Source organism: Watersipora subatra, chromosome 3 (genome assembly GCF_963576615.1).
Source record: "Watersipora subatra chromosome 3, tzWatSuba1.1, whole genome shotgun sequence".
In the NCBI taxonomy this organism is placed as follows: Eukaryota; Metazoa; Bryozoa; class Gymnolaemata; order Cheilostomatida; family Watersiporidae; genus Watersipora; species Watersipora subatra.
Genome location: NC_088710.1, coordinates 45,420,589 through 45,436,860, shown reverse-complemented (window position 1 = coordinate 45,436,860; position 16,272 = coordinate 45,420,589). Strand labels below are relative to the sequence as shown.

The following is a 16,272-nucleotide window of genomic DNA, read 5'->3' as shown; positions in this document are numbered from 1 at the left end:
CATCTTCTAGACTGACCTTGCAGAGGTATCCTATTGGACATGGCAGTGCTCACACAAACAAAAAACACCAAAGTAGGCAAATGATTAACTAACAAATAAGCAGCCAACACCTAAGTTCGTGTCTACTGTGACACTCCCATGCCAGCATAGTTTGCTTAGCTAAAGTTTATGCAAGCCTTGCCAACTGAAACAAAACTTACTGTCCATAATCTATCACCTCATCTTGTGTCATATCAGCAGAACGAAATGACTGATCACCTGACATACTGACTTCTCGAGAAGCCAGAGAGTCCCTGTTGTTGACAGGATGTGTCTCATCTACAGTATATCGTGTTAATATTTTGCATGAGCGACTGGGGAGACAGAAATCAATATGGCATTTTAACCTAACAGAACATATTCAGTGTGTCAATGCCGAATAAAGGTAACGAAAAAAATGAGGGCTAGATAATCAACTACACAACTGGCACAAGAAGACACCGGTTAGCAGTTGCTTGTTGGTTTCCAGTCCGAATAACAACATGGATATATGCTACTGAACTATATTAAGACCATTCAGTTGAGGACAGTGATGACACAACTGTTCAACTGTACTATCACGAGTGACAACAATGTAACCTGCGCAAACAGTCTTAGCAGATATTCATAAAGAAATGGCAATTCTCGAAAGTTGGGTAGCACACAATGTTTAGATGCATTGCAAACACAATAAATGGGGCTAGTTAGCATTCATAGGTAGAACAAAATAAAGCACAGCATTACAGGCATGAAACACAGTCAAGAACGATAGCGGAAGACAAGAGTATTTACCCAAGGTTTGACACGGTCGCACTATAAAATATTAAAATTATATAACATAGACACTGGAAGCTACATGTAACAGAAACAGGTAGTCATATTCATGACACAAAAGAAACAAATGGAGGTGTATGAAAACCACATAAAGACGCACCATAATTCTCGACTATAATCTGAGGGGTGCCCTCGGGTGTCCGCAGTCCATCTTTTAGATTAAGTTTACAGAGCGGTCTCACGAGTTTAGCAGCAGACAGACTGAACCGAGCGAACTCTGATGAGGAGGCAAGAAAGAAACCTTCTCCCGTTGATGCGAACAAGCAGGATGCGATGCCACTGTAACATATCGACAGCAATACACGGGCCGCTCAGATACCTCAGGCACTCATTCATTATTTTAATTGCTGTCTGATGCCATAGAGCTTCTGAGCTAACCTAAAAAGTCCATCAATTTGCGTGACATGAAAACAGACCCTATGAGCATAGAATTAGAACCAGCCATACCTCTAGTTACGCAAGTACTAACACTTAAATAGACTACAATCACACTTTCATCTGTAGGAAAGGTAGCAAACTATCTGTATTAAATCATGAGTGAATTGCGAACAACCTGAGATGCGTTCATGCGGGTTAACAATCTTACTTTATATCACTTCTGTTAAGGGCTTCTATATTCATCTGTCTACGTAACCCTTTTATAGTATAGACAGAGAGTTGACCCGTGTTAGTAACACAAGCGATATCCATTTCATTGTATTGTTCATCACTTCGACTTCTAAATGTACATGTAGACACTCTTCTTGTCCGTGAGCCTTCATGAGCTGTGAGTTTCCATTTGTCCTCAGGTTTCATTGTGGGCATGGCAAATATCTGCGATGAAAAGAAAGAGATCCCTGGATGTCTATAAAACATGACTGATCACTCTATGTCTATGACTGACAACAGTCAACATTCAAACCGTACAAACTGGCCTGAGGCTTGCTGTTCATACACTTCATGCTTATTTCACTTTCTGTTTGATAATAATAATGACTTCAAGTCTGAAAAAGTTAACAGCTTTGTAAAATGATAACTTTTTCATCTTGGCTTTATGCCAAAATTACGAATTTGACTCCATTGGTCTGCCTTTATACAAATGCTGTTAAAATGTTGACAACCACGCACTTGAATTGCTGAATTGCTATATGTACATAGATCATTATTCCATCATATTGCTGAGCTGATATAGACATAGATCAAAAACAAGTGCTATATTATGGACAAAGTTTGTTAAAAGCCTCAGAAAACCGACAATGCGTTGCCCCGATCATTAATTCTGCAAGTTAGTTGAGAAGATAACCTTCTGTGCAACAATAACCTCTCCATGACCTAGAACCATTTATACACGATTAGCCGAGTTTGTCTCTGTCAGACCTCCTTTAAGGTTGATGATAGTTAATAACATCGACAAAAACATGCATCCAAGGTACAACAGCTACTATAGACACAAAGCATTGATTTGTCTCAGCATATACGCTTTCATATTTACAGGCAGTTTAAAATGAGCTTAGTTACACCCAGGAGAAGACAACTTGAAAATATTTACTCAGACATATTTTCTTTACGATTAAGGTCCTCCAATACATTGTAACATTTTATTATTATAGACTACTACACAACCTAACTTAAGTGTATTAATAAAGATAAAACTAACATTTGAGAACTTGGCACCCTGCTGCACCCGATTGACAAAAATATCTGATGATGATGTGCGAGCAGCAGTCACCAGCCGACAAAGACTGACAAATGTCAGCTATGCACCAGACAAGGGCATGGATCTAGTATATCTCACCTTAAACTGCTCTTCGGAGATAACCAACAACTTGTGATTTCCTGACATATCCGGAGCCTTCGCCCTTCCATTCTGTACTTCTAACGCAAGGGGGAGTGGGTAATATGTCCCGTCCACTATGGCCAAACCGATGACTGGGGCTTGATGTTTCAGAGTTATCTACCCATTACAACAGTGAGAACGGTAGGCAACAGCTAATAGCAGAGAATATCAGCATGCCATCAGCAATTCCCAGTATGAAGTGTTGACATCATAATCCATAAAAGACAGCAAAGTACTAAATCTACTGGTTTAACAAGAATGTTAGATATTTCAAGCCTTTATCCAGTGGCCACAAGAATCCTTCAAATTATAGATGACAATAAATGACCTACTTAGCTAGAGAGTCAACTGCACCAATACAAGTGTAGAGAAAGGTGAAACTTCCAATATGCATTCAAACCTCTACTAAGTTATGCGTTAAATTTGTTAATCTACTATATAAACGGCAATCGTTGTCTATCTATCTGTGTATCTGTCTGTCCGCCTTATAGAGCGGTCTTTTCTTTTATCGTCGTATGAATTTCGGTCGTACGAAGCGAACTGAATTAATATGTGTAGTAACGGTAAATAAATCATAGAGCGGTCTTTCTTTTTCCATTCGGTCGAACGGAGCCAACCGAATTAATATGAGTACTAATTTTGGTAATTTCGTAATATGGACTATTAGCCGCTACTTTTCTATGACGATTTGAGCCAAGAGGCTTATATAAAGGTGTGGCGATTCTGTTGTTTTTCTTTCACCGCTCGAGCGCATTAACCGAAATCCCCGGTTAGCACGCTTTTTACACGGCAAATTTTCTGCCGTGTTAAAAAACACCTTTCCTGAGTTCTGCGGCCTATACAAAGGTGTCTATACAGCTATACAAATGTACTATTCATTAAATAAAATAAATTAACGAGTAGTTATTTACATGCAATTAATATTTACTGCCAACGTGTACCGAGAAGGTCACGTAAACGTTTGTTTCTTGGAGCCACTGGAAAAACGCATTTCTCACCTACTAAATTTCCACATCAAAAAGGTAAGTGTTTCTTATACGATGTTGTATTGTCTATGAATTGCCATATCTCCACTACTTAATAACGTTAGATTTGCCGCTGTTCGTGATAGTGGGTCATGTGCATTTCCTTCAGCAGCCGAGTTACTAATTTTTTTCCAGCTACGAGTAAGCCTACTGTAACTTACTATTACAGAACTTTCACGAGTACTCCGAGGGTTGCGATACGCTATTGTGAAAAGAAAGAGAGCAGCTGCTATCGACTTACTGTCACCCTGCATCAGCCATGACCAGCTATACGTCGCCTGCTCAAAAGTAGGCACACGCCGAAAACTGTTTCTTCATACGCCCGACAGAAAAACCAAAAATGTTGTCTATCCGCATGTGTTGCGTTGAACTAAGGGAGAGAGAGAGAGGGAGAGAGAAAGGGAGAGAGAGAGAGGGAGAGCGAGAAGGAGAGGGGGGGGAGAGGGAGAGAGAGAGAGAAGGGGAGAGAGAGGGAGAGCGAGGAGGGGAGGAGAGAGAGAGGGGGGAGAGAGAGGGGAGAGAGACGGAGAGAGGGGAAAGAGGGAGAGAGAGAGCGAGGAAGAGGGGGGGGGGGGGAGAGAGGGAGAGAAAGAGGGAGAAGAGGGAGGGAGAGGGGAGAGACGGAGAGAGGGAGATGTAACTGTATAGTTGGCGTTGTTTTACAGTATGACAGACAACTCTCAATAAACCTCTTGCTGTACAAGAATCTGATCCCGTTGACGGGTAATGCAGCTAGTGCATTATATAAGTGAAAATAAAAACTATATTACTAATAAAGTAAAGTATTTAAAAAGGTTTCAATTTTTACTTCACCCTAAAGACACATAAACGCAAGTGTAGGCTTGGTGATGCATAGGTTCACTAGAAGAGTGAGTCATAGATATAGATTAAATTAATTTATATATTTTTTTATTCAATATATATTTTTATTCAATCTTTTACTTTTACCAACAATGCTATATTACAAACTATTTACCATAAAATAAAAAACCAGTCGAAGACTACATTCAAACATCTACACTCAAAGCTAATTCGTTTCAAGATGCACTTCATATGTTGGAACAAATATTCCTATAAGAGTATACTGTAATTCGTTTAATTCGTTGCACAGCTCAGAAACTGAATATAACTTTACAATAAATATGGGCCTGCGTCACAACCAGCGCTGCCATCGATAACATCATTAAAGCTGATGTATTCTACTGCTTCTATTGTGCTCATTGATTATAAAATGACCTTTAACGAATCACGCCACAAATTCTGACCGAGTCAAAAGCAAACAAAGATTTCAACAAATTTGAAAATAAAAAGGTGAAAAGGAAGAGGTGCGTGACAGACCTCCTTGGATAGCTTGGCAGTCACATCCTCCTGGTCCCTTCTATCATACGCAGGCAACACTATAGAGAATATATAAACTTTCCCTGCATTAGTGCCAGCCAGTAAAGAAGGACTGTGCACTGTTGGAGTGAGGTATGTATCAGCAAAGTGTAGACACCTGTATAACATAGACACCTGTATAACATAGACACCTGTATAACATAGACACCTGTATAATGTAGACACCCATATAACGTAGACACCCGTATAACATAGACACCATTAGTAGACACCTGTATAACATAGACACTCGTATAACATAGACACCTGTATAACATAGACACTTGTATAACATAGACACCTGTATAACATAGACACCTGTATAACATAAGACACCTGTATAATATAGACACCATTAGTAGACACCTGTATAACGTAGACACCCGTATAACATTGACACTTGTATAATATAGACACTTGTATAGCATAGACACCATTAGTAGACACCTGTATAACGTAGACACCTGTATAACATAGACACCTGTATAACATAGACACCTGTATAACATAGACACCTGTATAACGTAGACACCTGTATAACATAGACACCTGTATAACATAGACACTTGTATAGCATAGACACCATTAGTAGACACCTGTATAACATAGACACTCGTATAACATAGACACCTGTATAACATAGACACTTGTATAACATAAACACCTGTATAACGTAGACACCTGTATAACATAAACACCTGTATAACATAAACACCTGTATAACAAAGGCACCGGAAGTAAAACCCAAACCCATTCCACAATATAAGCATATCCCGCAATAGTGTGCTGTGAGCATACCTAATCATAGCGTGTGCTTACCTAACCTTACTGTGAGCATACCCAACCATACCTGGTGCCTACCTAGCCATACCAAGTACATACCTAACCATACTGTGAGCATGCCTAACCATACTGTGAGCATACCTAACCATACTGTGAGTACACTTAATCATACTGTGAGCATACCTAACCATACTCTGAGCATGCTTAGCCATCCTGTGAGCATACCTAACCATACTGTGTAAGCATGCCTAACCACACTGTGAGTATACTTAATCATCCTGTTAGCATACCTAACCATGCTGTATTGTGAACCGTCACCGGTTACATTTCTCTCTTCGATAGCTCTCTCCGCATGTGGCATATCTTCCTCAATGCTAGAAGGAGGAGCTAGCTTACGACCCGCATTAGCTCGAGGAGATGAAATGGCTCGCGTCTCCTCTCCTCTGTAACCAACACAACCAATACAATTATTTCAGTTGTCGATATCACTGCACCTAGTTCTTTATTGGCACGAAAAAGGACATCTTCCAAAATCTGCTCTCTGTTTACCAGGCAAAGGGATAAATTACAGTCCGACATATCAAATCATTGGTTGATAAACATTCAAAGAGTTTTTTCTCGTTTTCCACAGAATAGTACATTTTGTGAGAATGATTATTGAATACCAACTCTGGCTCAGTTTAGGTGACAGAAACACTAGCTGTGTCCACCATAGCTTGATAAAAAGAAAACAACAGATGCGTTCACCATAGACCGACAACAAAAAATAATGGTTGTGTCCATAACTCGACAAGAGACCAACAGGGGTGTTCCCACCAATAAGATATGAACAAATCGATAAATGTGTTCATCAAAACCAGATAAAAACAATGTATGTGTCCATCCTAGCCTGAAGACAAGAAAAAGAACACATAATCTATTAATGCACTTCCCGGCCAACTCTATTCCACTTACGCTTTCATCTCTTGCAGCCGATTGGCAGCTCCAGATTCCTTCTTAGTTTTGCTCATTGAGCGACGCCGCCGCAAACGCCTAAAGCTTTCTCGGAGAGACTTTTTAAACGACTTCCGCCTTGACATGCTAGAGTCATCAGTAGCCGAGGTCTCAGTAGCACTCAAGGTGCAGGTGGCTGTGATGGCCTGCCGCTGACAAAAGTCAAACAGACAGAAGCCGTGAGCTGTCCCTGCTGACAATCTACAAGTATAACCAAATGAAGTTGCTTACAAAATATATATACAGAAAGGCAAAGCACTATTATTTCCTACTGATATGTTCAAATCACTTGTTATGTCATGAGGATCGATCGAAAAAGGCAAGAAAATTTGGAAAAGTATGTTATTTTTTAGATGTACCAGCAACCACCTTAAACATTAACCTATCACTAATTAACATAGTGTAACGTCTACAGACAATCATCTGGCCCTCCAGTCTAACACCGCCTTTAGAATACATGGAATAGACTGAAGCTGTATACTAACAGCTGCCACTCTGTATGTACGGATAGAGCTGTGCAGGCAGCGGGAGGAGTCATCTGTAAGACGCATTGTGGCTGGAATCCCTGGTTGTATCTCACCTCTCCCCCAACTAGCGTCAGACTCTCATGTCCTTTCCAAACAAAGTTGTCTCGATCCCCGACGAGGTTTACTTTGCTTAGCTGCAACCGAGAGTTATATGCGGTAATAGGAATGCTGATTACGTCTTCATAAAAATTTCAGTAGAAACATAGAAATCCTGTCTATTTAAGGTATTCGCTTTGACTACTCCCATGTCTATGGTAGCGATATTCAAATATAAAATGGCTAATCTATATATATATATACAGTGCGCCCTCGGGTTACGATATCCCTGTTATACGGTTAAGGTTTTTTCACTTTACGAAATAGAACACAATGGTTTTTCATCCTCGCCACACAAATCCTATTTCGCCATACGAATTCAACAAAACAATTCGCTTGAAATTAAATTCGGATGAGATACCGATAAGCTGTTCGCCGAAAAACCTTTTCACAACGCTTGAAAGAAATATGCTGACCAATTTCTTTCAGTTCAGCATTCTTCGTGTGAGAAACGTAATATTTTTTTATTTAAAAAGCAGTAACAAAGTTGGAGTTGCGATTCCTTTATACAGGGATTAAACAACTTCTCTTAACTTGCTAACTAAAATCCATTTTATTCCGTATTAAACAGAACATTTTTGAGAGCAGCATCGCTCAGGCTTGTTTGTCAAATCAGGTTGAAAAAGGTTTTCACGAGGTCATCTAAAATTTATAGTGAAAAAAAAGCAGGAAACCGATAGGTAATAAAACTTAAGCGATGAAAAAGTGGAAGTTCAATAAAAAAATAAAAAATACATACAACTTGGCTTTAAGTGTGTGTTTAGTAAGCTAAATTCATTTAAGTTAAATTCAAATTTGATGTTATCCATCTACCTCGAAGATAAGATCTCCCTACAGAACGTACTGCACGTAGGAAATGGTAATGTTACATCTTATTGCAGATCATAATCAGTAAATACACTAAAGTTACTGTAAGCAAGTATAGTTATTAAAGTTAACATACTATTTTGTGACTAATTTTTAATATGTACAGTACTTATTTGAGATTTTGATTACTTTTATCAGGGGTGTTTGCATTATATAATTACTATGCGTTTTTATACTCCCCTATACAACATTTTTACTATACAATGCCAACCCTGGAACGAATTAAAATCGTATGGTGAGGGGGCACTGTACTACCATGCACTATATAGCTACACTTTTATATATATTTACATGTATATGTATATTTTTTATATTTATAAATATACGAAAAAAATGTATACGTATGTTAGAGCAGATAAATGGTAGAACCATCGACAGAAACCAAGTGTCACATAAATGGAAGAGATCAAGTTAAGAATACTTCTCTATGACATGACATTGTAAAAACCTAAAGCTCTAAACATACTTGAAGTGGACAACAAATATCTACCACAGACATGAGAGTAGACCAAGAATACCTACCATAGGCCTAGGATATACCTACCAAATATAAAATGACTAATGCAGAGAAAACTTGTGAATCCTAACCTACTGAGGCATGCAGAATAAGCAGAAGCACCTTAGTTTATTAGATATAGAATAGATGAAAAAGAGAAAGCCAACTCAGTACCATCACAAGGCTGTCACCAGGAGTTATTCAACACAACACACAGCATGATAACAGATGAAAATTTATGAAGAGCAGTGAACGTGTCTGTTTCTACCTTGACATCAAGCTCCCGTTGCTCCCTCTCCATCTGCAAGACAATAACTTGACCAGCAGTGCCGGCCACCACTAGGATGTCACTGACAGGACAGAGAAACATCCTCTGCACTCCCAATCGAGGGTCATCCGTATATGGATCAAAGTTACCTATCTTACGAAAAGGTGGCCAATCGTCCTCGTCCACAGCTACACAAATAAAAACACCAGCAATTCAAGCATAGCTAACAATCGTAATGCGTCACTAAATATAACAATCCAAATTGCATTTTGATGTTGAAACCGAGAAAAACTAGTGGCAAGGAAAAGATGACAGTAAGAAACAACCAATGTGAGGTGCACCAGACCACGTCAACTGCTGAACCAGAGGCCAGTAGCCTAGCTCTGGGTAGAATGAGCGTATCATTAGGAGCTTGAGGCATGAATCTATGAACAACTAGGAGCGCTGAAAGCGGGGCATGCGTGAGGCCATTCGCCAGCTGGCCACTTAGCCTTAGGCACCATCAAGCTTCTGCAGCACACGCATCCAGCACAAGTTTATCAGCCAACCACTCTGAATCGTGTCAACCAATCAATTGCAGCTGTTAGCAGAAGCCGAACATCACACCAAGAAATCCTCAAGTGATATGATTTAAACAATATTCAATGCATCACATCGTGATAATAAGCGGAATAATTTTTTCACAATTTCAAGCAGACTTTCAAACAAAAAGCTCAAAAATGGGCCAATTATTGCTTGGTGTTTTGTTTCGCTGTACTAGAAACCAACGAATCTTTAAACAAAACAAAATAAAACCACAAGATTACTGTAATATTTTTAATCTTTTCCAGTCTTCTAGAGAATGAACATATTGCAGTAGAATAGAATGCGAGTAATCCACCACCCTAGAAATATCCTCTATAAAAATGTAGTTTTATGGCAGCTACGAGGTGAGGGGTGATTCAAGCAGAGTTCAACGCTGTCATTTGTCAGCAAGTTAGCAAGCGATGTGATAGGGTGACTGGGGGGTCTCAACGAGATGCTGCCATAGAAGGCAGAGAGTTCAATTGATCAGCTACCCTAATGATAAGGATGTACATGTGCAGGAGCACGCGAGCCATGAGGAATAGTTAGCTAGACTAGGTTAGCGGTGCACCTCGTCTATAGCGTAACTCCCTGACTCAACCTACTTGGATCCCGAATGCCAACTGCTGTCTCTAAAAAGCATCAACAACAAACAGTCAGTTTAGAAACCATCACCTTGACATGAAACTATTACTAGTTAATAAAATAGCAAATAGTCAAATCTTTACTTCCATATTTTTCAACAAAGGTCATAAAATTTAAGAAATTATTTATCTTAACATGAATTGATTTTTAACGTATGACGACTGAAGCTTCTGGGCACATCACAGCTTTAGGTTCCCTACAGCTCAAACAACATTTATCAGTACTTCCTGCTTTATCAGTGCTTCCTACTTTATCAGTACTTCCTACTTTATCAGTGCTTCCTACTTTATCAGTACTTCCTGCTTTATCAGTGCTTCCTACTTTATCAGTACTTCTTACTTTATCAGTGCTTCCTACTTTATCAGTGCTTCCTACTTTATCAGCGCTTCCTACTTTATCAGCGCTTCCTACTTTATCAGCGCTTCCTACTTTATCAGCGCTTCCTACTTTATCAGCGCTTCCTACTTTATCAGCGCTTCCTACTTTATCAGCGCTTCCTACTTTATCAGCGCTTCCTACTTTATCAGCGCTTCCTACTTTATCAGTACTTCCTACTTTATCAGTGCTTTCTACTTTATCAGTACTTCCTACTTTATCAGTGCTTCCTACTTTATCAGTGCTTCCTACTTTATCAGTGCTTCCTACTTTATCAGTACTTCCTACTTTATCAGCGCTTCCTACTTTATCAGTGCTTCCTACTTTATCAGTGTTTCCTGCTTTATCAGTACTTCCTACTTTATCAGTACTTCCTACTTTATCAGTACTTCCTACTTTATCAGTGCTTCCTACTTTATCAGCGCTTCCTACTTTATCAGCGCTTCCTACTTTATCAGCGCTTCCTACTTTATCAGCGCTTCCTACTTTATCAGCGCTTCCTACTTTATCAGCGCTTCCTACTTTATCAGCGCTTCCTACTTTATCAGCGCTTCCTACTTTATCAGTACTTCCTACTTTATCAGTACTTCCTACTTTATCAGTACTTCCTACTTTATCAGTGCTTCCTACTTTATCAGTGCTTCCTACTTTATCAGTACTTCCTACTTTATCAGTGCTTCCTACTTTATCAGCGCTTCCTACTTTATCAGCGCTTCCTACTTTATCAGCACTTCCTACTTTATCAGCGCTTCCTACTTTATCAGTGCTTCCTACTTTATCAGTGCTTCCTACTTTATCAGTGCTTCCTACTTTCAAATTTCAGTTTTAAAATCTTGGATCCTAAAAAGATTCGTGTGAGTGGTAATATTTACAAAAAGAGGAAGAAGGCGATTTCTTTTTAGAAATAAAACAAGTAATAGAAAGCCTTGATTAAAAATCTTCAAAAAAAACTTTCAAAAATTTTTGGAGGAGTTTTTTTAGTCATCGACTGGATGAAAGTGAATGGAATGGAAAGAAGAACCAGATATGACCAAATCGATGAAGCTGGCCACAATAATATAGTAAAAAATATCAAACCTTATGATAAACTATAATGTAAGCTGAAGTCTAAATTACACTAACCTAGTACATCTATGACGACCTTTAACTGAGCAAGGCCATCTATATCACAAGCAAAGCTAAATCTCAATTTGATCGTCTTTAATTGAAAAGCTGTGTGACAAAAGAAACCTTTTATCTATAACTACCACAATTATTTTGGTTCTCATGCGTAAGTTTGTTTTTAAATAGTCATATGTAACAATGGTTTCAGTGCTGTATGTCGTTACCTGAAATATTTATCAGGTTTTTAAGGATGTAGAACGAATTTAATAAAATAGAATGTATTCTTTGTAAGAATCGGGGCTTCAACATATGACCGTCTCGACGAATGAAGCAAATGTCGGAACAGATTAACTTTGTATACCAAGGCTTGCAAAATTAAATGTCAGATTGGATTGATTCTTATGTGGGGTTCCTTCAATATGCTGCTGAAAGGTGTAGGCTGAGTACTAGCCCGAGTTACTCTCTGCCGACAAACAGTGAGCATGGCTTAATCCAAAAGACTAATTGGCAAATGAACGGGCTGCATTAAAGATAAAATGATGTTATCATTAAGCCAGACATGAAACTTTGTCTGTTGAAATGGATATACCAGAATCTATCGGCAGGTTATAGAGGATAAAACAAAGAAAATTCGAAAGTCTAGCGTTATAACCTATTCTAATGATCAGTGAGCAGTAAACCATCGATGTGAAGCAAGTAAAATGCTGCGACTAACATTATGGTCGATAAATTAAACTTGCAATAAGTGACAGCAAACAGAAATGACTCAATCAGTGACAGAAACAGAAATGACTCAATCGGTGACAGCATACAGAAATGATTCAATCGTTGACAACATACAAAAATGACTCAATCAGTGACAGCATACAGAAATGACTCAATCAGTGACAGCATACAGAAATGACTCAATCAGTGACAGCATACAGAAATGACTCAATAAGTGACAGCATACAGAAATGACTCAATAAGTGACAGCATACAGAAATGACTCAATCAGTGATAGCATACAGAAATGACTCAATCAGTGACAGCATACAGAAATGACCCAATAAGTGACAGCATACAAAAATGACTTGAAACTACAAAAAGAAAAGTGAGCAAAGGAGAAAAACCAACCATTTTCAGAGAAGCCCTCCTCAAAGTAGCTCGCTGTATTCACTTTGTAGAGGAGTGACATAGAGACAGCGCTGATGTCCCATAGCTTCACGCTGCCATCCTCATGACCGGTCAGGAGCAGGTCTCGTGTCTTTCTCACTTCCCGCCTTTCTCCACCTTTGATTGGCCAGTCCTATAATCACCAGGAAACCAGTACTTATAGAATCAACTCGTTAAATGAGAATGTGCTATAGAGACGACTCTAGAGACGACTATAGAGTCCCTAGTTTGAACAAGGTTGTTACCGGTGTGAAGTTGCCATCACAGAAAGGGAAATTACTAATCAGTCATATTTTGTGGCTATTCACGAGTACACTTTCAATTTCAGCAAGGTCAAGCACGTCTCCCAAGTAGCGGAATAGCAAGTTTAATAATTGAAGTACCTGTAGGAGGGTGTCTAACATGTTGTAACTTTATAGACCCTAGCATAGAAATAGGAGCGCACAATGAACACCTACTATAGATATAGAAGCACACCATGCATACCTAGCAAAGACATAGGAGCACACAATGAATATCTACTATAGACATAGAAGCACACAATGATTACCTACCATACACATAGGAGCACACAATGAATACCTCTCATAGACATAGGAGCACACAATGAATACCTACCATAGACATAGGAGCACACAATGAATACCTACCATAGACATAGGAGTGGACAATGAATACCTACCTTTTTTGAATATGAAGAGAATTGCAAATTTCCAGCATCTAGAATCTTCCTCCAGAGACTCTCAGGCACGTTACTTACATGTGAGGATGCTGTGATAGCCGACGCGTGAACACTACAATAAGACACAAATACCAGTGAACACTACAATAAGACACAAATACCAGTGAACACTGCAATAAGACACAAATACCAGCTAAATAAACTATTACTGAAGCTAAAGCGACCGTAAATACAGGAAGTATTAAGTGTAAACTTAATCCACAAGGAAACATACTAAGTCAGTCATTAGAGTGGTTGATTAGAAGTTATGTTATTAAGAGTTACCTGTTCATGTATGGGAGACGATGAGGAGGCCATCCATTACTCAATAGATCAATAACCACCAACTCTTCTTCAAGTAAAACTACTAGCGAGTGAGGGACATCTCTTATACTATCCAGGTCTGCATCTAAAAATAACAAAAACTGAAGCTAAGGGACAAACCTTATCAACACGTGTGCCATAACACTCATCTATTGGGCCACCTATTGCTCCTGAGGCAATAACAAGACCTCTAGCAGCGCCTCACAACTTGAATGTTTATCAAAAACTCCAGGAAATGAAACAATAAGGCAGTCTCTAAACTTCACTCTACGCTACACAGTTGTACTTCATCTGAGAGTGAAGGGAAGATAAACACGATGAAAGCTGATTGGACGCAATACCTGTATCAGCCTGTTCCTCATCCGCCTTAGAGAGCACCAGGAAGTCGAGGACACGAGATGTGAAGTCAAATGTAACGTGCTTCGGACCCTGCACCACAGACACAGTGAACCTGTCTGCGTAGTTGCGCCGTTCCATTCCATCGGTGAATATAACGAATGGCTCCTCTTCGCTAAGAAAGCAAATAAGAGTGCACTAGCTATAAATGCCATAGTAGTGGAAGATGGAATATGCATCAACATAATCTATCTATATTTTATAATAACAATTTTATCTGCCAATTCAGATCCGTGTTTGAGCTCAGAGAAATTTAGACGCTAAACCGTAGACATCCCTACGTTTATGTTATAGGGATTTTACGTTCTACGAAGCATAAAATACATGCAAATATACTGTACATAATAAATAATGACTGTACAGTAATTGGGTATTATTGGTTTGCATCGACTTCTCTTTTTTTTATCATTTACAATTGGTTTAGGGTCCATGATTACGGAACTTTACATTAAATTAAGGGGAGTGCACACCTTCCATGTCATATTAAATTGATTGTTTTTTTCTAAACGGCAAAGTCTATGCTGCAAAGAAAAAGGAAAAATATGGATACAATAAAGTAAAAAGAATACAATAGATACCCCTACATGTCACTTTCTCTGCTAAGTGGCAAGAGAGAAACTGATACTTCTAAGGCTAACTATGAGACTCTCGTTATGGAAATAAAATTTGGGAACTTGCACCAAGTTAAAGCTTTACGTGATATGGAATTTCTTATGTAATACGAAACAAAAACTTTACATAAATTCATTACATTCAGTGGAATTAATGTACAAGGAGCTTTACATTACAGGTGTGTCTATTGTATAATGCTTCGGCCATAACAAAGCATCCAATGCACGCAGGACTTTGCATCAGTCAGAATGTTTCAGTGCAACTTAGTCATTAAGACTAGCATAAATATTTTCATTTCAATGAACAGACCTGATAAAATGAACACATCCGCAATGTACATGTACAATGTTACACATATTTGACTATTTTTGCTACTGTCAAAGCACACTTACCACATACAGCTCACCCTTGGTATACAATTACCCAGATATAAGATTTTTTCACCTTACGAAGTGGAACATAAGGATTTTTCCACCCCGTAATACGAATCTCATTTCACCATACAAATTCAACAAAATTTTCACCCGAGTTCAAATTGGGCAGTCGGTGTGCTCATTACATATGTAGAAATAACTAAGAGGCCGAAATGGTGTTGACTGATAATACTTTCACAACACTTGAAAGAGACACGATGACTGATTTCTTTCAGTTCAGCATTTCTTGTGTGAAAAGTGGTAATATTTTCTCTATAAAACCACTGGCAAAGTTGGAGTTGCAATCCCTCCAAACAGAAGGTTGGTGGTCAGACAACTTCTCCTAACCTGCTAACTAAAATACATTTTATTGCTACTAAACTTGTACTCTTGTACTAAACAGAGCATTTTTAAGAATAGCATCCCTCGGGCTTTCTTGGCAAATTAGGTTGAAAAATATTTTGATGAGATCGGCTAAAATTTATAGTGAAAATGAAGCCGGAAACTAATAGCTGATAAAATTTTAACGATAAAAAAAATGGAAGTTCAGTAAAACAGTTAAAAATACATACTAAAACTTAGCATCAAGTGTGTGTTCAGTAAGCTATATGCATTAAAGTTTAATTAAAATTTCATGTTATACATGTGTCTCAAAGGTAAGAACTCCCTACGGTACGTACTGCCCATAGCGCATTGTAATGTTACATTTTAATGCGGACCATAACCAATATACACACTAAAGTTATTGTACGTAACTATAGTTAGTAAAGTTAACATAGTATTTTGTTACTAATTTTTAATATATACAGCACTTATATAAAAATTTGATGATTTTTACCAGGGGATGTTTGCATTATATAATT

The 16,272-nt window shown here is 38.5% G+C and overlaps 2 protein-coding genes across 7 annotated transcripts in view; one reads left to right on the top strand and one right to left on the bottom strand.

Annotated features, from left to right (window-relative positions):
* LOC137391756 (tyrosine-protein kinase Src42A-like) overlaps positions 1-16,272 on the top strand; it is a 216,268-nt gene that overhangs the window by 43,132 nt on the left and 156,864 nt on the right. The gene's annotated exons all lie outside the window — the stretch shown is intronic.
* Positions 1-16,272, bottom strand: part of LOC137391949 (LLGL scribble cell polarity complex component 2-like) — a 54,950-nt gene that overhangs the window by 12,601 nt on the left and 26,077 nt on the right. For 3 of the 6 annotated variants that reach the window (XM_068078524.1, XM_068078520.1, XM_068078518.1), the window contains 15 exons: positions 14,330-14,499; positions 13,950-14,073; positions 13,626-13,737; positions 12,905-13,076; positions 10,270-10,296; positions 9,101-9,288; positions 7,332-7,507; positions 6,808-7,047; positions 6,144-6,296; positions 5,032-5,188; positions 2,627-2,785; positions 1,439-1,665; positions 953-1,131; positions 811-831; positions 201-318 (listed from right to left, as the gene is read on the bottom strand). In XM_068078524.1, coding sequence (XP_067934625.1) covers positions 201-318; positions 811-831; positions 953-1,131; positions 1,439-1,665; positions 2,627-2,785; positions 5,032-5,188; positions 6,144-6,296; positions 6,808-7,047; positions 7,332-7,507; positions 9,101-9,288; positions 10,270-10,296; positions 12,905-13,076; positions 13,626-13,737; positions 13,950-14,073; positions 14,330-14,499 — 2,223 coding nt within the window. The remainder of the gene's footprint in view (positions 1-200; positions 319-810; positions 832-952; positions 1,132-1,438; positions 1,666-2,626; positions 2,786-5,031; positions 5,189-6,143; positions 6,297-6,807; positions 7,048-7,331; positions 7,508-9,100; positions 9,289-10,269; positions 10,297-12,904; positions 13,077-13,625; positions 13,738-13,949; positions 14,074-14,329; positions 14,500-16,272) is intronic. The other 3 variants (XM_068078521.1, XM_068078519.1, XM_068078523.1) reach the window with 2 other exon arrangements.